Source organism: Phoenix dactylifera, chromosome 7 (genome assembly GCF_009389715.1).
Source record: "Phoenix dactylifera cultivar Barhee BC4 chromosome 7, palm_55x_up_171113_PBpolish2nd_filt_p, whole genome shotgun sequence".
In the NCBI taxonomy this organism is placed as follows: domain Eukaryota; kingdom Viridiplantae; phylum Streptophyta; class Magnoliopsida; order Arecales; family Arecaceae; genus Phoenix; species Phoenix dactylifera.
The window spans coordinates 14,075,588-14,101,697 of NC_052398.1; the positions used below are offsets into that span (position 1 = coordinate 14,075,588).

The window sequence follows — 26,110 nt, forward strand, 5'->3', positions numbered from 1 at the left end:
CCACCGATGCAGAGAAACTTGGCCTGCTAACTCAGCAAGTGCGAGCTCTTACTTTGATAGTGAAGGAGCTATAGCAGTAGATCCTTCCGTTGGTAGTAGGACCACTTGACCGCTAGGATAAGCCTATCCAGGGCAGCAGCCATCCCCACCCCGAAGGTTATGACAAGACTCAAAGGCAGGGTCACCCTCATCCTTATTCTAATACTAGATCCAATTTCAAAAATCTCTCTACAGACCGACCAAATAGTCTCAAAGAAGAAAACCGACTTGGACCTGAGAATCTAAGAGATACACGACCAAATCAAAGCCCTGCAGGAGTAGAAGGTCGAAGCTAGAGACAACTTTGAGGTGATGTGTGAGCCTCCATTTACTGAAGAGATCATGGGAGAACCCTTACCTAGGCAGTCCAGTCTATTATAGCACGATTTTGAGTTTATTAGAATACGATCCTAAAAAATTCAAACTCCAGCTATAAATAGGTCTGAATGCTCTCCAAAAAAGATAACTAAAAATTAACTTGGTTAGAGGAAACTATCTCTCTGGCGATCCTTCGATAGCAGGCTAGTTCAATTCTGTTGGAGTTGCAGTCATTAGGCGAAAAATGAAATAAGCCAGTAAGCTCTTTTCGGGTAAGGAAGTTATCAAACCAGTTCAAGTGTGAGTTGCCAGTCATCCAATTTCGTTCTCTCTGCCATTCCATATGCTCTAACGCTCTCCCCAGAGCTATTCTTATTAGTGCTTCCATTTTCAAGTTAATATGTAGCATATCCGGTTTTCATTTTTTTTTCATTTTCCTATGTTTTCTATTCATAAAATTTCTACCGACTTAAACACCAGAGAGTTCGGTCAGAACTAATTTGACAAGCCTTCACCTTTTGTCCATTATTTTGCAAATCCATAGAGGTGATTCATATCGACATCTCAGAATCGACAGCAGAAAGAAAACAAAATTTCGAGAAAACCATCAATATCGCCAAACAAAACGTTGGTGCTTGTCTCCAAAAAAGAAACAACAAAAATTCTGGATCGTAGGTGGGGTTACAGGTTTGACCAATTTCTCATACATTCCCTCTTTTTTTTCCCCCCCAGCAAGCTCATATATTTCTACTGGCCTGGGAACTTTGATGGTTGTGTTGTATGAATTTAATCCTAATATTATATAGCAAACAATATTACCGTCGACCAAAATCATATTGAAAAATGAGATCAAGTTACACAAGAATCAAAAATTCGTCAAAATTTGTGCAAGTCTCTTTAACAGGGTTGTTGCCGCCTTATACTACCGTAGATAGCGCAAACGCCATCTGATATGATGAGGCTCCAGTACGAGGAACTGGTGCTTCTGCAGTAGTTTTTGCAAGAACACTGCTATTGATATCACCATTTTGTTTTTCAGAACAATTACTAAGAATTGGCACGGTATACAAGGGATAGGTGGTTATTAATTGTAGTTGGATTGCGGTTCGGTTTTTTTTTTTTCCTGAAATGAATATACCATACACGCCATTGCAAATACATGCAAAAAAAAATCAAAAAATAATAAATCCAAAAGCACACCGAATAATTCTCTCTTCTAGTCATAAGATTTTTCTAAAATGATTAGCCAGCTCTGTTGGCCTCACAATATACGTACTTTATCTGTAAGACTATTCCATCATTAACCGATATTTTTTAGCAGTGGATGGCATATGCCTTTTTGAATTCAATCAATAACCATGGCCGAACTGTGGCTTAGCTTTTAGCCCAAACATTTTAGCTAGCTTGAAAAGAAGGACGTGCATGCCACCACTTGTGTCCAAACTATACAGCCATGGTGGGCCTCAAGCTAGTTTTAGTGCATGCATTGTTTGGTGAGAGGTTTTAGTGCTGTCTTGACTTCCTGCCCGGCTCCAAACTTCCAATAAGAGAAAGAATGGAAGGTCTCACGGCAGTATTTTGACTAGTGTCTGAATGTCAGAAAAACTCTTCCACCCCACCAATTCATCCAACGTTAACGAAGATTAAAGAAGCAAACACTACGTAAAATAACCACCACCTTTATTGTAGAGTTGGGAGTACTCAGAGAAGACGGTGTAGAGAGAGAATTGAGAAGAGAGGATGTCGTCGGACGGGGAGGAGGAGGAGGAGGAGTATCTTTTCAAGGTGGTGATAATCGGGGACTCGGCGGTGGGGAAGTCGAACCTGCTGTCGAGGTACGCGCGGAATGAGTTCAACCTCCACTCCAAGGCTACCATTGGGGTGGAGTTCCAGACGCAGACCCTCGACATCGACGGCAAGGAGGTCAAGGCCCAGATCTGGGACACCGCCGGCCAGGAGCGATTCCGCGCCGTCACCTCCGCCTACTACCGCGGCGCCGTCGGTGCCCTCGTCGTCTATGACATCTCCCGCCGCTCCACCTTCGATTCAGTGCCCCGTTGGCTCCACGAGCTCGACAGTAATGCTACTCTATAGACTATATGCTCCCTGCTGCTCTTTTCTCTCCAGCTTCTGCTGCCAGTACTAGTCTGCTGCTTTCTTGTTGGAGAATTGATAGATTTCGGAATCTTTGCGTAATTGTCGTAGATCTGTGCTTTTTCCCTCATTTTTCTGTAATTTTTGTATGGTTGATGGTCGCGGGCATGTAGTTTTGCTGCTAATATTAGTTAGAAAGATGGAGAACTGCGTAACGGGTGGACGGACATGAGAAAGGTGACGACTTTGTTGATGATATTGTTGGTAATGGTCTAATTCTATGCGATTCAGGGATCTTTGGTTCTAGTAGTAGATTTTTGGTTGGAGGAATGGAGAAATTAGAAACGGATCTTGGAAGGTGAACAGAGGCACAGCTTGGTTGATGGGAATGTCGGTGTTGGATGTGCTAATTGTGGTGCATCTATTGTTGTTGTTGTTTATGTATGATGGGGGATTTTAGATTTGGGTTTTCTTCTTGGACTGGGGTTACTGATTATTAATTCTAGTGATAGATAGATGTCGTTGGAGGAGTTGATGAATTATAACATTAATGGAGGAACAAAATAAATCCAGAATTTGGTTGATTGGTATGGTTGGATGGAATGTGTTTATGATTCAGTAGATCTGTTATTCCTTTACAATAGGAGTGATTGTGGAATTTGGTTTGATTCTCCAAATCAGTTTGCTGCTTTTTTGTTTTAAAAAAATAAAGGAAAACGCAGTTGTAATCAGTGTAATGGAGAGAAAATGTAACAGAGGAAGGAAATGAACTCTGAAATTGGGTGAGGAGAATGGTGGGATCGATGTATTCACTTGCTGGATTTATTCTGCCTTAATGATTGATGAAACTTAAGTTTGGATTTCCTTCATATATCTAGCTTAATACTCTTAGTGCTAATTCCAGTTTTAGTTTGAGAAATTCAGAAATTACAAGATGGAGACAACATGCAAATTAGCTAATAGTTATTAAGAGAATGGATCTATTTATGTGGTCGATCTGCCTTTTCTATATGGTGCATGATTTTGGGTTTGGGCCTAAGCATCTATACTAGCTTCCGGTAAGACACTTGATCACAATTGCTTTTTTTTCCTAAGGCTTGACATTTTTTTCGTTTATTTCAATTACAAATTTGCGATGCAATTTTAAATTTTGCTTCGTAGGATCACTAGAATTGATTTTTAAGTTTTTTCCCTCATTCTCTCTTTAGATCATTTTGGGGATAGGGATGCATTTAGTTTCTCAGACTAAGTCAAAAAGGGCATCCTAATGCACAAGGCTCCCATCATTGCAGGTTCAAGCAGGGGGTCAAATGTATGCAGCCTTACCCTCATGTGCAAATAAGTTGTTTCCATGTATTGAACCCATGACGTCTAGGTCACAATTAGTTTTTGGATAATTCTGACTTACTTCACAAAGTAAGTCAGAATTATTTTATTGGAAAATTTTTCGAATCCTCTTTTTCATGTCACTTTGAGAATATGTAATGTCAGACAATAGTTTTAAGGTCACCACATGCAGCAACTAACTTAAGCATGGGAAAGTACATGGAAGCAAAATATTTTTTGATTTCAAAGAGCAAGCTGAGATTCAACGTATGTGCCTTAGGAGCCAAGACACATCCTCTTTGCAGGACCTTTTTTTCTTGGAATGCTTAAGTTATAAGCAGAGTATGCTACAGCTTCCTCCAATATGTTCCCCATGTAGTTTTTAATGGGAAACATACCATTAATTTTGGGTCCTTCATAACCTTTTGCTCTGATTGGATTCTAGATCCAATGAAACTATATCTTGTTATGAACGTTTTGACTAAGCAGCAATAATATGGATTATAATCTTACGAGTAACTGTGCACTTTTTCTCATACAGTCATATTTCTCAATCTGTATGAAAATGGATAAGAACATTAATCAAAATAATCCTACATATGTTTGATATAGAAGCCTTATCGATCTCAGTGAATACTTTGTCAAACTAAAAGAAAAACTCATAAAGACCCATAGCATTCCTGCCCCTCTCCCAAAAAAGAAAATGTAATACAGTTTTCATTTGAGAAATTTGAAGCTCTAGAGGGTTAGACATTAATGAACTTTCTTCAGAAATCAAAGCCATATCCGCAAGCAATTTCCCTGCTCTGTCTTTCATTTTCCAATTCCTAAATAACAATGACAGATCAAGGATTTTTCTGTAAACCTTTATATGTTTTGTACTCGGGAAATCTTGTTTGCTGCTATATAATTACTTTGTTTCTGGCTGTTTCCAATTGCCTTTTCTTTTTTATTCTCTTTTATTCTTTTAATATCTTCTTTAATTGAATAATTAATTCCCTTCTTAAAGTTGCTATCTGGGTAAAGCCTTTACATATTACTGCTAACGGATAATGTCGAGGAGACTGTTTGGTTGCTGATGTCTAAAAAGGCATACAGTGTTGGGTGGGGAAGAAAATGGACACTGAGGATGAGCATATAGGAGTTTCAAATAAAGTAGAATATGAATGACTTCACTGTTTTAGACTGATTATCAAGGATAGTTCAATTTGGACTCTTGTCTATTTTTCACCCTTTGCTTTCTAGGTTACTAATGTATTATCATCCTTACTAACATTTCCCTTCATTGATGTCTCTTTAGCAATTAAGATGTTTTATTGAAGTCCACGTTCTGCCTATTCAAAGGTTTTATCCAAAAAATTCCAATCTTTAGGCATGACAACGTGTGTTGGAACTCAGTTGTTTGATATTAAGTTGTCCTTTTATGGCATGATGTTCAATAAACTACCAGACATATACCGACACATGCATGCTTGTTGTTAACTGGCCTGCGAGAGTTTGACAGAGGAACTTCTAATGGGAGCAAAACTATTCTAAACAACTTCTTTATAGCATTTCTTCCTTCTTTTTTTTAATTAGATCCTGAGTGGAGCAACTGTTGAACTTGGGTAACATAACCATGTCTAAGATTAATGTTGAGCTTTATTGGATCCACTCTCCCTCATACCACTTTGATGTTACCCATTAATGGATTCCAAAGTCATTCTGTCAACTCTTCTAGTATCTCACTAGAAAATTATTGAAGCAAGAAGCAAGATTCCCAAAGAATTCTTTAAAGAAAAATGGACATTTCAAGCACCAGATATTAAGCATTACACAGAATTTGCTTCATCTGATGCATGCTTATCTAGAAGTCTCTCTAGTGTGCAAGGCACCTAGGCCCTTCAACAATCCAATGACCTAGGTAGCTGGCATTTTCCAGCCCTTTAGGCAGTTTTGGTTTCCTAGGTGCCTAGCCACCTAGGGGCTGCCTTTGTCACAGGCAGGCACCTTGTTCATTGAGTAGGTGGAGGCATTAAATTTGTTAAGTAATTCTCTATTTAAGCAAAAAAGTATTTACTTTAAGAGAGAAAGAAGTGAAGGCAATTTATAACGTATTCTCTTATAAACTGATTGATGCTTGAACATGTCATGTTTCTAAGAAATTTTAAATTCTTCAAATCATTTAGTAGAAAAAATATTAAGAAAACCAAAGCAATTAAGTCGAAGGTTTCATTATTGCATGACTTAACAAATTCACAACCTTACTATCTAGCCATATAATATTCTTTGATGTGCTTTTTTGTGAACTATATGTGACTATACATGAAAGCATGAAATGTTTTTGTAATTTTTGGGAATTTTTAAGCATCCACTTGGCCACCTAGCCATGCTGCCTAGGCCTTTAGAAGGTTGAATGCCTAACACTGGCTAGGCAATTTGACAACTTTGGTACTATGTATGCCTGATGTTGATAACCACTATGAAGTCTCTAATAAAGTCTCTTATTCAGTTAATGAGATTCTCTTGATTATATCTCTATCAAGTTCATATTTTGGAGGGGGAAGAGAAGAGAAGATCCTATTATCAATTATATAAAATTATACATCAAGATATTTAAAAAAATAAATAGTGATTACAGAACATAGTTTCTGGCAATTAATTTTAATTTTAAGGAGAACAGAGTCATTCATTTAATAATCCATTCTCTTAAATCAGTCACATTTAACAACATATGATTCAACAAGTGGAGCAACACTGTACAAATTAATCATGCTTTTGTTCGGTGATATTCCTACTAGTTTGCTTATAAGTAGCAGCGCAAGAGTCCTATGCAACATATGAGCACTAGTTGCTTTAAGCCCAACGATTGACACCAATCATCAATTTTGGATATATTTTGTAGCAAGTCTCGCAGCATTTATTGTATTTGCATTTGCATAATCAGATCTGATGGAAAAGGTTAATTTGCTTACGTATATGCATTTTTTGCTGTGTTTTTCTCTTCCCCTTCAAACTTTTCTCTGTTATTCTCATTTGATAGTCTCCAAAAAAAATGCTTGATATGTTTGAATATAAAGGACTCTTCCTCACCGCAATTGTTATGGAACTTTTCTGCATGCTTGGTTTCATGAAACAAACACTGAAAGGGTTCAAGACAGTATACTCCATATGCACTAGTAGTAGCAACTGATGGCTCTCTCTCTCTCTGTCTCTCTCTGTCTCTCTCACTCACTCACTCACTCTCATGTCAAGGTTAACAGTCTTCAAGAACCAAACATGGTGACCTCCATATGCATGTATATGTTGAACTGGCTGCTCCAGAGCTGCATATGAATAACAAAATTGTTGCTGAACATAATGTCTGACTTGACATTCTTGTAAGAACTTAAAAAACAAAATGATAAGGCCACACGTTTTTATAATATGAAGTGCTTATTCAAACACAGATGCGTGCATACAGTTTGACCGGTGACGTAACTTTCTTCTCTTCTTTTTTACACCTATCATCTTCCAAATCATGCCTATTATCAAGGTAAAAGTTCATTGACCTGTAAATTGAAGTACTAGGAACTAAAGGCATTCCACCATTTTTTCTTTGTAATTTAGCAAGAATCCTCTTTGGAAATGCTAGTGGCCTAAAAACTTCCAAGACCCAATCAAAGTAACTATGGTTGACATATCCTGTAATTGCTACAACTACCTTGCATAGGCAGCTATCTAGACTAGCAATATGGTAGTTGGAGGTCAACTTTTGATTTTTCTTTTTTCTGTAATTTGAGACAAATCCTTTAATACTTCTGATAGTTTAAACTAATTGAATTCAGATATTGATTAAACAACCTAGGCCTTGATATTATTAGTAGATTTTAATGTCCAAAGAAGCAGCTGATATTGATTTCATTTTTGAGCAAAAGTTGCTGATACTGATTGATGAAGTCCTTGTAGAAATTTGCTACGGTGAAATGTACAAGATATACATGTGGAAACCTCATCAGCGTTAATCATATTATCAAGACTAAATCTATTTTATGAAGCCAGTTAACATGAAACAAGTTTGTGGATTGTATGAGTGACGACTTGAATGTGGTGGTGATACATAATCATTCTAAGCAAGCCTATTAGTAAGTAACTGCTTATGTTCATCTATACTTCATAAGATGCAAGAGTCAATTTCTTAAGCATATATCTACATGTTTATGTGCTTTGATTTCTTTTGCCTTTTAGCGATTACGCATCTGAAATCTGTGTGGAACCTTGTCGCAGCACATTCAGACACAACAGTCGCAAGGATGCTGGTTGGTAATAAGTGTGATCTGGCAAATATTAGGGAAGTATCTGTTGAGGATGGCAGAAGCCTTGCAGAAGCTGAAGGGCTGTTTTTTATCGAGACTTCAGCCCTAGATTCCACAAATGTGAAGGCAGCCTTTGAGATTGTTATCAAGGAGATCTACAATAATGTCAGCAGAAAGGTCTTAAACTCAGATTCCTACAAAGCAGAATTATCGCTCAACAGGGTAAGCATTACTGGCAATGGAACTGATGAATCAAAGCAAACAACCAAAAAGTTCTCTTGCTGTTAGTTACACTTGGTCGGTTTTCTTCAAGTTTTGGGAGCCAAGGCTTTATCATGGTGGGCCATAAGATTACATAAGCCAAATTAGTTTTTGTTTGTTACATTGCTGGAAGTATATTCATGTCTAAATTACAAAATAAGGAAATCTTGTTGTTAGAGATGATTCCTTGTGCTATCTAGGAAAAACATGTTACTGTCATGGCTTGATAAAAGTAGTTAACATTGTAAAACTGTGTAACCAGACTGTTATATTCCTTTCACCATTATTCTTTCTTGCGAGCAGTACTGTAGAATAAGAGTTTTATGTGCAGTCAGACCAGGATAGACTAGTGGTTAAATTCCTCATTCACCTGGGGATAGGTTTGTATGTTAAGAACTCAGGAGGTGTTTCCCCATGTGTTTGGACATTGGTTTGTCTTCCATTGTTATTTGAAATGGTTGGAGGTGCTCACTCCCTCCCCGACTCTCTATTTCTCTTTTTCCCTAAGATTGCTCTGGGCATCATTTCAAAATTTTAATTATATCTGATATGCCTTGGAATTAACCATAACCGATATGGTGAACCGACCAACGGGAGCTCGCGATGAAGCGTCCGACCAACTAGTCAAAGCTCACTACATAGCCGACCCAGAGGCGTGCCAAAAAATTTTCAGATTTCAAACTTTTCTCGTAACTTGTGACAGCTCGGTCACAATCGCGAACGATTTTTATAATCACATGACGAACAAGCGAGCTGTACAAGTGAGATGCACAGGTATTCCATCCGCATGTAATCTTCAAGATACGTGATCGGTTACTAAAAATGGCCTACCCATGCACCCGATTTTCTCATCAATGGTTGCCGACCCTCATCTATATAAATAACTACTGGGGAATCCTCCAAGTAAGTGCTCAAGTTTTTGTTTATTTCTCTATGCTGCAACTCTACTGCTCTCACAATTACTCTCTTATTCTCTAAGAGACTATTTGACTTAGATATCAGAGAGTCCCCCATTGGACACTCTACAGTAAAAGAGCTTTCCTATTCTTGTTGTTTCATATTAGATCTGACATCGGAGCGAATGTTCGAGCACAGTCTCCACCATTCCATATCACCCTGAGAGCGATCAATATCATAGCCATCATAGCTAGCTCGGTGTCTTAGTCAGGCCGATTTCTATTATATATTAGTATTTTTTAATTTTTTCTCATATTCTGAAAATAAAACTGGTTTCCTATGCTAGTTTGTTTTCATTTTCAAGATCTGTAGACGATCTGAGCTGGGGGCGGCAGCTGTGGTGATGTTGGTGTTCGTGGGCGTAGCAGATGGCGTGTGGTGACAGGTCGACCAGTGCTTCCATATTGGATTTTGTTTATTTTGCTTTAAAAGGAAAAAACAAGAAAAGAAACTGAGAGCAAAGAGGGCCAGCTGCAGGTGGCATGTACTAAAATGTTGTTCAAACTATTGTAAAATCCCAAATTCATTCTTGAAAGTCGCATTTGACAATGAAATAATTCCTAATAATTGATTTAATTATACACAATCCGGTAATAGAAGTATTTTCATAGTTTGTTAGTGGCATTACTAAAGTTTATTAATGATCCATTTATTTTATTTTTGGTGCTTGTAGTATTAGACTTCATGTGTTTTAGCAACAACTCAAGTTTTATAAAATTTAAGTTGTGGAGCTCGGTCGCAAGATATAACAAATAAGGCCATGCTCATTGAGAAAGATGGTTTATTTTAGACTCATAAATTTGATTGGGCCATGTACCATAACCATCTAGCCTCTTCCCATATATTGAGGGTCGGTTTTATGGATCCTCACTAGCCAAGGTTTTTCTATTTAGGGCCACCTATGATGTTGTTCCAAGCTTATCCTTCTTCACAATCTCCACCATATCATCTTATATTTTTTCCTCCTTTTTTCATCACTTTCAATGTAATCAAAGTAACATTCTTTATGAGAGTCTTCTCCAATTTCCATGGTACATTTTTATACCATCCCAATCAATTTTTTTATTATTTTATGTTATGCAACTCCTAAGCTCCTCTTATATACTTATTTCTTATTTTATCATCTGATATATTTATTTCTTATTTATCTGTTCTAGTTTAACGAAATATTCATTTTAATTTATTCAGTTCTACTACTCTCAACTTGTTTTCATATACTTTCTTTATTACCAAGCACTCTGAATGATATAAGATAGTAGGTCTTGCTATTGTTCTATTCCTTTAAATTTCCACGGTATGCATCTCTCATATAGTATTTCAGAAGTATTTTTCTACTTCATTCAACCAATCCTAATTCTATTACATGTATCTTCATCTATATCTCCATTGTATAATAGGTTCTGTGTAACAAAAATAATCACATTTTGCCATCTCTTGGTCATCAATATTAATTATATAACATCTTCTTTTCCATTCTCCCAAAATTTGCATTACATATGCTCTATCCTTTTTCTACTAATCTTTGAGCCCCTATTTTCAAACCACCATAAATTAAGTTTAGCATTTAATGTAGTTCTCTTTTCGTCAATCAATACTAAACCATTTGCAAATGATATATATCATGGTACGTCTTTCTGATATTAGCAGTAAGTTCATCCATAACTAATGCAAAAGTATATGAACTTGATACTGATTATTGATACAAACCTGGAGTAATTGGAAATACACTTGTTGTATAGTAGTAACTTCTAACACTTGTCAATATCCCAACATACATATCCTCAATTATTTTAATATACCATTTATGCTTACTATTTTGTTAAATATTACCAAATTACTTTTCTTGGTACCTATTATAAGTTCTTTTAAGCTAATGAAGACTATATAGACTTTCTTTTGTTCTGTATTTTACCATCAATTGTCCGAATAAAAAGATAAGCTCAATTGTTGATATTTCAAACATATATCCAAATTAGTTATCTAAAATAGTTATTATGTTTTTGAATCATAGAGTGACTCATAAATTTAATTTTCTAATAATTGGAACAATTTTGTACACCACCTTCATATGGGTAATCATATGTTACATTACTTCTCCTCCAATCATCTGTGCTTTTTTAATTTTTAAAATTTTCTTAAATATGTTAGTAAGTCCATTTAGTCCAATACCGTCCATAATTTTCCATACCTCAATATATATGTATTCTGATCCTAATACCTTACCTTTTCTGGTTCTTTTCAAACTATCTCAACTTTACTTTCATAAATTACATAAAAAAAACCTTGACGACTCCATGATTTTACTTTTTCAATAAATATATCTTTACTAGAGATGTTATTTAATAATTTTCAAAATAATATCTCTATATTTTTTTTCTCATCTTAATATCACTAGTATCCTATTGTCCTTGCTTTAAAAGAATCAAACTTGATCCACATATTTAGATTTTCTCTCTATAACATTATCTATTTTCATGTATCTATTTTCATTTTTTTAATCAAAGATATCATATAATTTATCATATGTTACATATTTAATCTTACTTACTAGCAAATTTGGATTTTTTCCAGCTTCCTTATAAGTTATCTTATATTTTTTTCTATATCTTAGTAACATATTTAATCTTACTTACTAGCTAGGGAATGGCGCTCGCCGGAAGGAGATGGAGAGGAGAAGACCTTGTGCGAGATGGAGGAGAGACCGGAACTCATTGGCTTCTCTCCAATTCGTCTTTTGCCCAGGCCCGCCTAACGACACTCCATGCTTTTATCTTGCAGTACAGATTTTGGAGCAGCTCATGAGAGTTTGGGTACCTCCGCCGGATAGCACTTTGAATGATGGCAAGGCAGGCACCGCTGAACAGAGAACTCCATGATAACTATTTCTTCAAAAATTAATAGCACTACATAGAAAGTTTTTAGCAGGTATATACAGTATCACAAGTATATTTTAAGAATAACAATGGAGAAACCACTTAGATAAATGATAAAATGACGTGATAATTATTTAAGAAAAACACATGAACACTTGGAGGAATACCTCCCGAGGTTTGTGGTGCAATCATTCAACCATAGCATCGTCTCATCGACTGTAGAGATTGCAGATACAAGATCAATCTGTATCAGTTCCCCATAAAGGATTCTTCCTAATTAAAATCAACAGAATCAAAGAATAGAATCAACAAAAATCCATCTCCATAAAATGTATCCATTTAATCATCCTCTAATGGTGACAGAAAAATATTATAGGGCTTTAAACATTCTCGACAAAATACACACCTTATATGTTAATTAATTTGCATCATAATCACCACCAAAAACATTCAAAGGACAGTTGGTGAAGAGATGGCTGAAAAGTTAATATATTTTAAAATTCCAAGCCTTCAGAAGTAGCTCAGGCGCAACCAGTTATGGTCTCACCAGGAAAATGCATTTGAACAAATATTGAGAAAAAGAGAGAGATCGAGCTCTTTCTTTCTCATGGAACATAGCCATGCATGCTAAGGTGAGATGAGTGAAGAGTACACAATCTCATTTTTCTAGCATGGCATAAAGCCAATAATACACCTACATGTTTCGGTAAGAATAAATACACTCGATTCTGTTTATCTTACAGTGACTGGAGAAGACAGGAAACCTCTATTATTACAAAGATATTGCTTCAGATTCGGAAAATGCCTTCTTTACCACACCAACTGCTCTGAAACAACCAACTGTACAAAATAGAAGTCACAAGTACTCTCAGAGCAAACTTGAGGCTATTTATCTTTTTGCATCTCCCTCTAGGCCGAGGCAACAGTCATCTATTAGATGAATTAGGACAAACAGTGAATGTCTCCTAACACTGCAAAAATTCAATATTCATTATCAGATAATTATTGATGCATGAATAAAAGAAACATCAAAGTGTCATAAAAGCGCCTTTGTTTCTCTTACACTGAAAAAAAGAAATTACAAACAAGTAAATCAGAAAAAAATGATTGTGGTATAATTCAGACATGACTGTCCGATCAGGTCCAAAACTCATAAGCAACAAGAAAAGTGGTAAAACCCAGATAGGTCCAAATAATTTCTTTTTGTGATTATTAAATGGTGCTATTAAGAAAACTGAATTAGTTTTATCCGTACCTTTTGACCAGCCCAACAAAAGAAACCAATTTTTCATGGCAAAAGGCAAGCAAGATGTTCAGAATAAAGACATCCACTACTAATGACTATTTCTAAAAAGAAACAGAACTAGAGAATAAAAATAATCAGAAATACTAATTTAATACTACCTTGGTTAGTCTGAACTAACTACCAGCTGTAAACTAATTGAACCCTAATCACATTTACATTGTAATTGAACCCCAATATTTTATTTTTTTCCTCATTATTTTTTCTTAGGTCCAAATATGATTTCAATATTATATTCACTAGAAAGTGCATCCAGTCAGGAGTTTACTGCTTTTTACAGAACAAAATTTTGAGTTCGGACTACAAGGATAAATCCTATTTATAGAAGGCTGTGCAGAACGCTTTGAATTACGGAGGATTGAAAGGTATTGTGACCGGCCTGGAACAAAAGAAAGGGGATGCTCTAGGGAGTTATAGCCTCATTTCTACAGGGTTCTTGGGCTTTTTTTCACCTTGTTGGAACCGAAAACCATCTCTACATATTTCTCATCTTTTTCTTTAGTTGCACATCTAAAGCTAGTAAAGTCTGGCAGCATCAAGCAACCTATAAAATAAGCCCACATTCTCAAAGAGAATTACAAAATTGAAGGTGTAACACCCAGCCCAACTAATAAAGAATGGAGCCTAGCTCGCTTGACCGGCCAAGATGTAAGAGTTGTAGGAAATGGAAAAAAAAAGGTAAAGGCCCATTCGACTTGAAGTAGGAGACCACAAAAAAATGGAGATAAAGCACCGGCCCAGATGTAAAAGTTGTAGGAGATAGGGGAAAAAAAGCATAGAGCCCCCATTCGACTTGGGGTAGGAGACCAAAAAAAAGGGAGATAAAACACCGGCCTGGATGTAAGAATTGTAGAAGATGGAAAAAAAAGGATAGAGCCCCATTCGACTTGGAATAAGAGACAAAAAAAAAAGAGATAAAGCCCTGTTCAACTTGGAGTAGGAGACAGACTCCTCAATTTCGATTTCCTAGAACAACTATTTAAAGACCCCCACCCCCTTTCGCCTCACCGCCGACAGGTGTTGCCGATCACTACAACTAGACCACTGTTGGTTCCTTCTTCTTTTGACTTTCGACAATCTTGGCTCGTAGTGCTCATCAGAGATTTTAGTTGAGCGTTTGTCGGAATCTTAAGTTCTAAAAGAGATTGTTGAAATTATTGGACCTATAGTTTGGTTTCACTTGCAAGGTAAGTCATGCAACTCTTTTTCTAGATTTATCAACAAATTATAGATATTTTCTTAATCAAATTATTCTTGATTTATGAACTTAATGCATAGTATTTTATTATTATATATGCCTCTTTCTAGAATATTGTACGATTCTTGATTGAACATATTGGTTTTGATATGGATTGTGCGCGATTGATTTCGATGTCGTATAATTTTAATGTATCTTACGATTTATAATATTAAACATGCTTTAAGAAAAAGAGTTTTGATTAGAAATGAATTTGGACTTGCAGCCAAACTATGTTTTGATACCCTGCCTGTGGAGATTGCATGTTGGCACTTCGATACCCTGCTAATGGAGGTTGTACGTTGGTATTTCGATACCCTGCCGGTGGAGGTTATACATTGGCATTTCGATACCCTACCAATGGGGCTTATACATTGGCACTTTAATACCCTGCCATTGGGGGTTATGCAGTGACACTTTGATGTAGTCATAGTTCATAGTTATTGAAATGAATTTGATGATTTCAACAAAATTGATTTATGAACAACATTAAGATTTTGAGAAAAATTGAATTTGGCATCCATAATGTTTTGATAATGCTGCATACGGAGATTTGGTTTTGAATTATGAATTCCATATGCTTATTTTCAGCAGATGATTATTTAATTTATTATCTGATTTATCTAGCTAAAGTATTCTTTGCTTACAGGACTGGCTAGCTCATTATACGATTTCTTACTATTTTTACAAATTCAAAGAATTAGCTTGACTCGGAGATTTATCATGGGAGAATGATTAAAGACAAAATTTTGACATCTTTATTTAGACTAGATTTTATTTTAGAGTTGATGCAAGATTTTGGAATATTATTGGCTTTGTAAGACTTTTAATTTTGTTATTTAAATTAGAATTTGAATGTTAATTATTTAAATTTATTCCACTGATTGTTTATGATATCATGATGAGATACTTTGCACATTTATAGGAAGAATTTTCTATGAGTATGCGGCAGTTGTTGCGACCCCTAGCTCGCGATCTCGAGTCAGGGGCGTGACAGAAGAGTATCTTGATAGACCTAGCACAGAATAAAAGGGATGCTATAAGGAGTTATAGCCTGGTTTCTAGAGGATCCTTAGGGCTTTCTACATCTTATTTGAACCAAAAAATCATCTTTACATATTTCTCATCTTTTTCTTTAGTTGGACACCTAAAGCTAGTAAAGTCTAGCAGCATCAAGGAACCTACAAAATAAGCCCACACTCTCAATGTCTAAAACATCCCTAACCTCAGTTTGTCACCCATGGCAAGGCTAGCTTGTTTCTTAAGTAAGACAATATACTAAATTTTTAATCCAAGATCTTGCGGAGCAGAGGTTTGTGTCCAGGAGAGTTGAAGCTATGGCTTAATGTTTCAAAATCCATCTGCTTCTTTATTCTTCTTTGGTCTTTCTACTTCAATGCTTTATCCTTTGGATTTCCGCATAAAATTTGTCTTGCACAATTATCTTTAACTACGGTAAAGTCTCAGGTTTTTACTGGGGGTTAAATTTTCCAAAGGAGGGGGCAAGATCCTGAACCTTCTTCCTTTTCTATCAACCCAACCAAATTAGTATCGTTTTTCAAATTTTTTTTCTATGGTAATCATTAAGATGGATGATATGCTAAAGTTACATTTTTGGCTCGTCTCTAATATTTTTATCTCTTGCAGTTTCCTTATGCAAAGAGCTCTAAGAAGTGTATACACTAGCCTAAAGAGGTAAGAAACCATGAAATCTCCTAGGGGTGAATAAAGGAATTCATGGATCTGGTCGGACTTAAGCAGGTAGAAATCCTAAGATCCTCGTATTTTAAACAGATCGTGTACAAGGGTTAAATACTTCATTAATGGCATCCTCTATTAAGTTTGGAGAATATGACTCCATCCAACAGTGCTGAATCTCAACAACATGCTATATGGACGCTCCAAATTCTGGGATTGCAATGCATAGGACACTTGGACACTCTGAATACTTGAAACACTTTACAACACTCCTTAAGACTTTATACCATCAAATCATGAAGCCACCATCATTACATATCTACTTTTGGCACTTCTTATGAAAACTATTAAACTTATCGTAACCGTGAGCAACAATTTTGTCAGGTCTTATGATCTTATATAGAATTGGTTTAGCTCATTATTCATTATATGCATACACATAAATACATTATTTACACATACATGCCCCATGTCCAATTTTTGGAGATCCCCATGTCAATCTTTTGGATAATTGGATATTAAAATTCGTGTCACTTGTCCAAGCAACATCGCTTAAAAGATTCCTTATTTTGAACCAACTTTCAAGATCACAAGAGATGGGACTACTTTAGGATGGGTTGCACAACTTTTTTGTTTCAAAAAGGAAAAAAATTAAGAATAGCAATTACAGTCACCTTTGTAAATGGTGGCTATACCAGAAATAATACCAATGTGAGAAATTCACCAACTTAAAGCTTTATAAATACTTAAAAGTTTGAAGGTCTTTAGATGAAACATTCATGGTTATCACGTCGAATGACAATCTTCTAGACTAACAAAGGTTCAAACTTGAGAAGCTGAGATGACTTCAGGCCCTCAATCATATAGTAAGAGGAAACTACATGATAACAGAATCTTTAAGGGAAAAAGAAAAGAAAAAAGGAGAAAGTATAGGAAAAAGTATGGTTAAAGGAAAAAGCAGAATGACAGGAGCCATCTCTACACAGTAATTTGATTGGGAGGCTACTTACAAGTTGAAAAATGACAAAAATACCTAAAATAATTGTGCAGCCAGGGTTTGGCCTTTATGACCTAGGCCCGTTGCACAATAAACTCAAATACATTGAACCAGACTCGGTAGCAGGCCCATTAGCTGTCCAGTCCAACTATAGAACCCAAAGAGACTAACAGCATCTATTGACAAGTATTAAAGGATTACCCTGAAGCTTTGTAAGATCCTAACCATGTCATAATTTTCGCATGTTGACACTCAATATGTGTAATGTTGTCCTTTGACTGGAAGCTCCATGTAATTGTTGCTCATTCACATTATCAAAGTGCAGTGCCCAGCAAAAAAGGCAAGATGCCAACCCATGGAAAAAGTTAGCTCCTAGCCATATGGTTATTTATTATTTGTTTCTTAGGAAACCCCAGACATTCATTATGATCTACAGGCATGAAAACTCACGGAATGTAAGTAACACATGTTCTCTATATGAAAAGTCAGCGTAACATAGGAAATTTTTCAAGAAGATAAAGGCATTCTAGCAAAGGCACTTTAACCTTCAATACCTGTTCAGTTGCATGACACATATCATAAAACAAAAGTATAGAGTTAGTTACCAGTGAAGAACGTGAGAGATCATCAGAATATTATCTCTGTTTTGAGGCTATTGTTCTTGTAATTGTGGAAACTCCATCGACAAATTTAGTCCGGAATAAGACATTAGCATTGTTAAACATCCCCTCTTTAAGAGAAACCACAACGAACTGCAGTAAAAAAACAGTAACTAAGAATTCAGTACAAAGTCAAAGTTGTGATAAGTATACAACGCTCTGCAGGCCCAAGACGAGATACTGGGAAATAAATGAAATAGGGAAGACAAGGAACTTCAAAAGAAGAAAACATGAAAGTTATGGTTTACATAGAGATGAATATTTTTGTACTCAGATTAATGTCACAATCCTAGTTGGTGGAAAGATAATACACTCAAGCAAAACCTAAAGATGAACAAGAGAACAGGATAGGTACCTATACAAACTAATAAAAGCATGCCTTCTGCATAGTAACAAGAATGGTAAAGGGAAATCTAAACTCCCAAAACTTTCAGATATTAAAAAAAAATACAGTTTGTCATTTTAAGGCCTACAGCTTAGAACTCAACTCAACTCAACCAAGCCTTAATCCCAAACTATTTTGGGTCGGCTACATGAATCCATTTCCTCCAGTTCCAGGCCTACAGCTTAGACCAAAGTTCCTAGTAGTAGGAAAATAAAAACAAAACTTTTCCTTTTCACAAGAATCAGAAAATACTGATGGATAAATGATGTTAGAGAATATTAAATACAATACAACTCTCAAGCCAAGTGATATAGGAAACAAGTTAACCTGGGAATGTGGAAAATGAGCTTTGATCATTCTTCCAATATTTTGTGTATGGTTTAGATCAAGAGCAGCATCCACCTGTTGAAGAAAGAAATATAAACATTAAAAGACATGGTTTGACCATCAAGAAGAAATTTTTATAAATCAAAACAGCAAAAACTGTTAGAATAAAGTTAACCTCCTCACAGATAATTATGTAAAATTACAACCTACAATCATCTTTATGCCTTTCAGTTAAACTAAATTCAAGTGGCAAAAATATGCTCACCCAAATTTTACTGAAACACAACCTGATTTACCTAAGGGCTGGATAAGACAAGCCCTCCTGGACCAATTTAGAAATTAGAAGATCAGAAATTAGTAAACCCTGAGCTGAATATCAGCCTTGAAACTGAAATTTAATTGCATGTTACAGAAACATTTTACAGAAAAATGAAAAATGACGAATAAGGGACTGTCAATTCGCTCAGGGGAGAATCATCAAAACCCAGATTGAATACAATCAACTTATTAAAGAAAGGATTAGTAAAAGAGATGAAGGAGAACTAAATTTCAGTAAATTTTCCATAACCGGTTTATGGCATCTCCTTTATAGCTTATATAAATAAATGGACAATTTACCGAGAACTGGCAAGTAAAGACAACAGATATAACCAATACGAAGAACTGAAGAAAGGAAAGAGAGAAATTCATCTTAAACAGCTGGCCCTATTTTAACCTTTTTTCCCTTCATTTCCTTCATTTCTTATTTTTCTTCCATCTCCTTTTCTTCCCTTTAATATTCAATTTTGTTTCGTTTATTTAACTTTTCTTGTCTTTTGTCTCGCAAATAGGCTCAGCAGGCCTTCTATTTTCCAATGAAACAGGAGGAGGTAAATGCTGGGCCTAAAGGATGCGATATCCTAATTCTAGTGGAATAAGTTATATACCATAAAATTTATTTTTGAAAGAGGAAAATGCCCCACCAACCCACCAACAAGGATAAAAGGAGGAAAAAGAAAAATTACAGTTGAGAACTAACTTTAGTTGTTGAACCTAACAACTTCAAGACCTACATTAAATTACTAAAAACTTAAAACAACAAAGATAGACACCTAAGCACAAAATTAAGTAAAATAATAAAAAATAAAACAAATGTTTTAATTCCATAGCCAATACTCTTCAACTTGTAAGTTGGACTACACTATAATAAGAGGAAATTACAAAGTTATGCTTTCCATTTTGAGTAAAATAAAATGAAAATCGCCACCATTCCACTCAAAAGATAAAATGATACAAGTGGTAGGGGAAAAAGACCAACAAAAATGTTCCGCTCACTCAAGGCTTCAACCTTCTTTAAATCATAGGGCATAGTCTATTGTAGATTCCAAATAACTGAAAGAGATCCTTGATCCAGCATAGTTCCACACGTCCAAGATACCTTTAGTAGTTATTCGCCCCCCAAATGATTGAGAATGATCGCAACAACTCTCTAGTTGGAGATTGATGGAGGCCGAATCAAGGTAAATAGTCAAAATCCAAAGATGATTAATCTAAATCGTCCTTCTAGTTGCTCTCCCTCTCTCTCTCTCCCCACTACTAGTTTGCTGAAATTTGGACAGCAAACCCGAGTTGCTCCTTAAGGCATCATGTCTCCAGCTTGAGTGTCCGGAGACATATTTAGTTTCTTCTCGTGATCTCCTTTCTCCATGCTCAAATTAGAGCTTCCTGCTGAATCAAAGTTTACAGCTTGCTACTAGGAGAACAAAGGGAGTGAGAACCAAATGAAAGATCAATGTTAGGATAGAACTGAAAGCAACCACTGAACCAGCGTCAGAGTTGGTTGAAGCGCCATCATAATGCTAACAGCCTCTCAACATGCTGGGGTAAGGCTATATACATCTGATCCTCCCCATACCCCACAATGGTGGGAACCTCATGCACTTGGCTGCTTTTAATATCTGAACGCTAACATCAGAAATCTTTGAAAATATTAGCCAGCTTTGCGTCATCCATCCACCATAAGGTTCTCTGCTTCCATCTCCTTTGTTGCAACATCTAAATCAGCCCATTAAAGGCTCTGTCATTAAATGCATAGCAAGAACACAAGCACTTGCATGCATTTTACTAACAGGGTGCCTAAAATATAGTACATATGGATGACTATCTTTTTCTTTTTTTCACTTATATAGAAAGTCACATTCTATGTCTTAGAATGCCGAAATAATACTCTTCCACAATTGCATTTAAATATCTTCAGCCTTTCCTTCCTCTATTCACAAAAATTGCTCCTAATGATAAGTCTGTATCACATAAGCCTTTCAATCTTCAGTTACAATTGGCCAAATTTTTGTCCTTTCATGCAACCATGGCTTGAAAAAAGGAAGAAGAAAACTAAAAGAAAATAAAGTAAGTTGATCCATGGGAACAATTTACTTCCAAAACTCTAAGTTTGACATGTTTTAGAAGGAAAAAAATAGTAAGGTGGTCCACAAGATCAATTTAAGTTTCAATGAAGAAAGTACCAATAGGAATGATGTCGCAGCTGAAATTTTATGAAGTTTAAGCCTTTTAGAACAAAAAAGGAATAGGATTCACTAGTGTGAACCAAAATGTACACAAGTTGCACAACAATTTACTAGGCAAAGAGGTAATATAATGAATTATCTAGATATGGTGTTGGAAACATGTCTGAAACATATGAAATAAGCTGAAAGTAAGAATATGTGTAAGTATACATGCATAAACTCTCAATTCAAGGATTCCATTTTGTACCCCCCCCCCCCCATACACACAAAAAAAACTTGATTATAGCATGTTAGTGTGTGCCTTCTAGTACTGTTACTGGACATTTGCATCTAGCTCTGCAAATCCATGTCAGATACATAATCAAATCAAATATGAATCACTCACTTAGATATTTATGAAATACTTTCTGTGCAGCACTTAAAGATTGTTGGAAAGCTGGACTCTACCAACAATGAGTAAGACCTTTTATTTTAGATGCTAATTGTTCAAGATTATCAAGGATGTGGGTATAAAAAACAATTTGAGATCTATTATTTTTTCTTATATCCTTAAGTTAATTGGAGAATTTGGATAAGAAATATATATTGAAGACTATATAAAGCAATGTCTTCTAAAATTTAACTTTATAGAATATTTAAAGGTATGAATATATATTATTTGCTTAAATATAAATATATCCTACGTATCTCCGTTTTCTCTCTTGCCGAGTTAGACACTTGGATATATGTCCAAATTCGATTCCCGTATCTATATCCATACAATATTACCATCTAGAGGTGCTGGCATAGTTGTGACACGTTATTAAGAATGGATCTATTAAATACCCGAGCAAATTGGCGTATACCTTTCAAGAATTCATCTGAGCCTGCAACTAGCAAAAGCATACAAGCCAGTACTACGGACAACATATGTGTTTCATGGAACATAGAATGACAAGCATGTTCACCACATGTTGTCAACAATGACATGAAATAGATGTATGAAGGACATTAGCAGAGTTCTTCAATTATTAGGGCCTTTTGCATATGTGCCCCCGCAAATATGGCTTGCTGCATATTTACCCTCCAAAAATCACTAGTTATATATCTTGTTTTTGCAATGATGCCCCTCTCTTTAGAATTTTGCCATACAATGCAGATAAATAACCATTTCAAGCGTCAAAAAAATAATGCATCTTTGCAAATATAGAATACTTTCAGGAGTATATATGCAAATAGTGATTTTCAAAAGGTAGATATGCATTAAGTCGTATTTTCAAGGGCATGTATGTTTGTATGTGTGTGTGTGTATAGATATTAAAAAAGCGACTATAATAATATCCTACCATCTACTACTGGACAAAATTTGATGTTGATGAAATATTAATCAAGGAATTGAACCGCCAACAGCCTATGGAATGAAAAGGCATGTACAATAAAATTGGTTGATTATGTCATCAGTTAAAGAGCATTCAGGACAAGCCCTTCCAAATACTTGTCAGACTACCATAAGTATTGTCAAAATGTTAGTAACCAGTGTAAAAGACAAAACTCAAAGAAGAAAAGCCATAGTTGCATTGTGGGTGGGCAAAGCATGAGCAGGAGATTCAAAGCCGAAACAAACTCTCAGTGAAGATTCATTCATTCTTGGAACCAGTTCAATGCTTCATTCTGGTGTTAGTTGAAGGTTAAGATGGTTGCGAATATTAAAAATAGGGTGCTTCAACTAGTGAAACATAGTAAAGCATGTCAAATGGCAATCAATATTTGCTGATAAAATGGCCACAATGATTTTATTGGTCCTTCATTTGGGGACATTGTGAGGCATATTGTGAAGCAAGTTGGGTTGTAGGAATGATAAACATATTCCTTTTTTTAAGAAATATAACCTTCAAAAGGTGCACAAACAAACGGCAAACCAGTGACTGCACATTTTCATATATGATACACAGCATTAAAAAGCATCTCTTAATCCTAGATCGAAAGTAAAATAATATTCATATTGGAAGAGTTGGTAATAAGCTAGGAGCAATGAGATTATCAATAGAAACGGATGCACGCACCGGCTGGAGATTGATGGCTCAAATGCATTTTTTCTTGCTTTTCATTTTCTTCATTGAGAGATTGATTTCCATAGTTCTAGTTCAACATTTGGACTTTACACAGCTTTCAGTCATGTTGTCATTTGACATATTATTCAAGCATGGTTCCATTAGATTTTACATATATAATTTCCATATAATATATTAAGGTCCATGCCTAGATCTCACTTAGTCATTTAGATATAAAACCAGATTATACGGGTTCACTTAAATTAGATGATTTGATTTCGAGATTGATTTGAAGGTTTAACTCAAATTAGGACCTTTTTGTTGTGGTGGTGGTGCTTTTTCTTTTTGTGTATTTGTATGTTTAGGGGGTGGAGAGGGTGTGTCAATGTGGTCATCTCACTCCTCTCCATGCCTAAGTTTTCATCCTTCTATGATGATGTATGGGTGAGGTATTTTACAACAGGGATCCAGCCTCCCTGGCGATCCCTCATCTTGTTTACAATAAGCTTTCTTATCCCTTGTTAGCTCCCATTCCACCCATGAACATTCATATCCATCAGTTTCCAGCCTATATTTACATATTTAGCATTGTATTTCCTGTAATTAGTTTCAACCATCATTTCCTGTTAGTAGCCCTCAGTCATGCAGTAATTTCATATAAAGTGGCCCTTCACCTTTCCTCTGTTATGCATAAACCTCAGTAGTTATCTTATTGAAATATCACCAGGTTTTTTCTGGGTTTGAACAATATCTTATGTGCGCTTGGAACACTCAGGCCCATCTGTGAACCAGCCCATTCCCAAACACCCAGGATTTTAGCAATTGCAAACATGCCACTCAAACCCTTAGAGCACTGGCCTTTATGAGAAGCCATGATACACAAAACAATTATTTTGGGGGGTTATGTAGGTCCTTCCCCTCAATTGACTTTTACATGTAATCCCTGTTGACTGAAAATTTTAATGCCCGGTCCATGATGTCAATGGTTACTTTATGTTTAATCTCTGGCCCTTGATTGTGTACAAAAAAGATACAACTGTACAGAAACAAGCCTAACTGTGAGCATAAACAGCCTGACTGTCTACAAGGACTAACATAAAATGCAAACTGTGTAGAGGACTTAATGCAAGATGGCAGCCAAACAAAAACTGCTTGTAACTTTCCTGATTATTTCTTTTCTATGGTGCATGATACAGAATTTTTTTTAATAAAATTCAGAACCATGTTCTCCTCTTCTTATACCTCATTTCCTAAAATATAGTGAGTAGAATGATTTCTCCATACCAAAAGAAGATGAAAGGAAGGTTAAAAGATCAACATAAAAACTAATACATCCAAAGTTAAGCTACTTTGTAAAATCTGCAACAATAAATGCACTACAAACTACCTGCGCAGGCAGGTTATTTGAAACCAGTGACCAAAAACATAAACATCACTGTCCTAATTTAGAATTCTAGTCTCAAATACAAGAAATATTGCTCAATCACAGACAAGTAGGTGGTGTAACCATAGATGCATGTATAGTAAATATATATTAAAATACCTCATCTAGTATATAAAGTGGTGCAGGTTTGAAAAGAAGCAATGCCAGAATAAGAGAAAGTGCAAGAAGAGATCGTTGTCCTCCACTGAGTTCAGATAGAGACTGCTTCCAAACACATCCAAATGCTACACGAACCTCAAGACCGTCTAAGAAACTGCATCCCTCAGGAGGTTCGAGCTTAGCCATTGTGCCTGGCAAAAGCGTACTAAAGATGGAGCCAAAATCCCTGTAAAGGATGTTTCTTACTTAAATATAAGTTCAGCTAAAGCAAAGGAAAAAGTTAACAGTGGAAGCAATAACAAAAAAGCATAAATAGAATGGACCCTTCTGAAGACCACCTAAGCAATACTGATGGCAGATTTAACTGATTATGTAAATTTATAAGATGAAGATTGTGCACTCACTTGTTCACTTTGGCCCATGTTACTTGCAGAGTTTCTTTCTTCTTTTCGTCCAGCTCTTCAATCACCTTCTTAATTTTTGACTTATCATTCTACAGAAGTGAATTTCAATAAATAAAATTAGAAAAAAAATAATAAGCAAACAATATCTTGAACAACTGTTCTTTAACATGATAGCAGAGAGAAGCATGCCTCAATGATGTTTTTCTTGGATATTAGATCATTGTATTCATCTTCTGCTTTCTCAAACATTGCCATAACTTTTTTGTTTACCCTCTTCTCCAGGCTACAAACAACATTCATATAATAAGTAATGCTGTCTAACATTTTGATTAGTAAATATCAAAGTAATCAATCTTCAAACTAGCTTGCAAATTTATGGGATACAATTTACAGCTACACCAACACCAAGCATGATCCTGCACGCAAATTCACGCACCCAGATTGTTCAGCTTGCAGGTTTTCAAGTTCTTCCCTTGATTTGTAAGGATCACGTGATGAAAAGTCATAGTCTGTTCCGCTTTTTCCAAACAGTTGCTTCTCAGTAGTGATCCATCCATGTTTCTCAAGTAACTTATCGACTTTCAAGGAACATTCTTTCTGCTCTATCTCCATACGTTTTACCTAGGAGTTACATGAAATGAACATAACAGTTCTCCAAGTTTTCACTTAGCAGAATCAATAAAGTCCCATGATATTTACCTCATTTTCCAACTTCTTTCTCTCGACATTTGCATCACTAAGTTTCTGTTGAAGCATCTGCTGCTCTTTAGCAATGTGACTTATTTGTGAATCACATTCTTTCATTTTTGAGCGACTCAAGTTCAATTCGGATTCAGCTTGATCAAATTCCTGCTTTATGGAGCCAACCTGTCCCAGGAGGA

At 35.8% G+C, this 26,110-nt stretch overlaps 2 protein-coding genes across 2 annotated transcripts in view; one reads left to right on the forward strand and one right to left on the reverse strand.

The window, feature by feature from the left end:
* Window positions 1-1,895: 1,895 nt before the first annotated feature.
* On the forward strand, window positions 1,896-8,617 carry LOC103699426 (ras-related protein RABA5c-like). Its single transcript, XM_039128359.1, has 2 exons — window positions 1,896-2,434; window positions 8,023-8,617. Exons 1-2 carry the CDS (start codon window positions 2,098-2,100, stop codon window positions 8,337-8,339), a joined length of 654 nt encoding a protein of 217 aa, XP_038984287.1. The 5' UTR covers window positions 1,896-2,097; the 3' UTR covers window positions 8,340-8,617.
* A 4,163-nt stretch (window positions 8,618-12,780) lies between these two features.
* Window positions 12,781-26,110, reverse strand: part of LOC103715212 (structural maintenance of chromosomes protein 2-1-like) — a 28,828-nt gene continuing 15,498 nt past the window's right edge. Inside the window, exons 14-21 of the mRNA XM_008802772.3 lie at window positions 25,929-26,096; window positions 25,666-25,850; window positions 25,419-25,512; window positions 25,230-25,318; window positions 24,826-25,051; window positions 18,749-18,823; window positions 17,983-18,129; window positions 12,781-13,113 (exon numbers count right to left, since the gene is read on the reverse strand). Of these exons, the coding sequence (XP_008800994.2) occupies window positions 18,013-18,129; window positions 18,749-18,823; window positions 24,826-25,051; window positions 25,230-25,318; window positions 25,419-25,512; window positions 25,666-25,850; window positions 25,929-26,096 (954 nt within the window). The 3' untranslated portion in view covers window positions 12,781-13,113; window positions 17,983-18,012. The remainder of the gene's footprint in view (window positions 13,114-17,982; window positions 18,130-18,748; window positions 18,824-24,825; window positions 25,052-25,229; window positions 25,319-25,418; window positions 25,513-25,665; window positions 25,851-25,928; window positions 26,097-26,110) is intronic.

Excerpts from the sequence above, each read along its gene's own strand:
- LOC103699426 (XM_039128359.1), top strand. The coding sequence starts at position 2,098 with ATGTCGTCGGACGGGGAGGAGGAGGAGGAGGAGTATCTTTTCAAGGTG. Across the intron at positions 2,435-8,022 it reads TTGGCTCCACGAGCTCGACA|CACATTCAGACACAACAGTC; the intron begins GTAATGCTACTC and ends ACCTTGTCGCAG.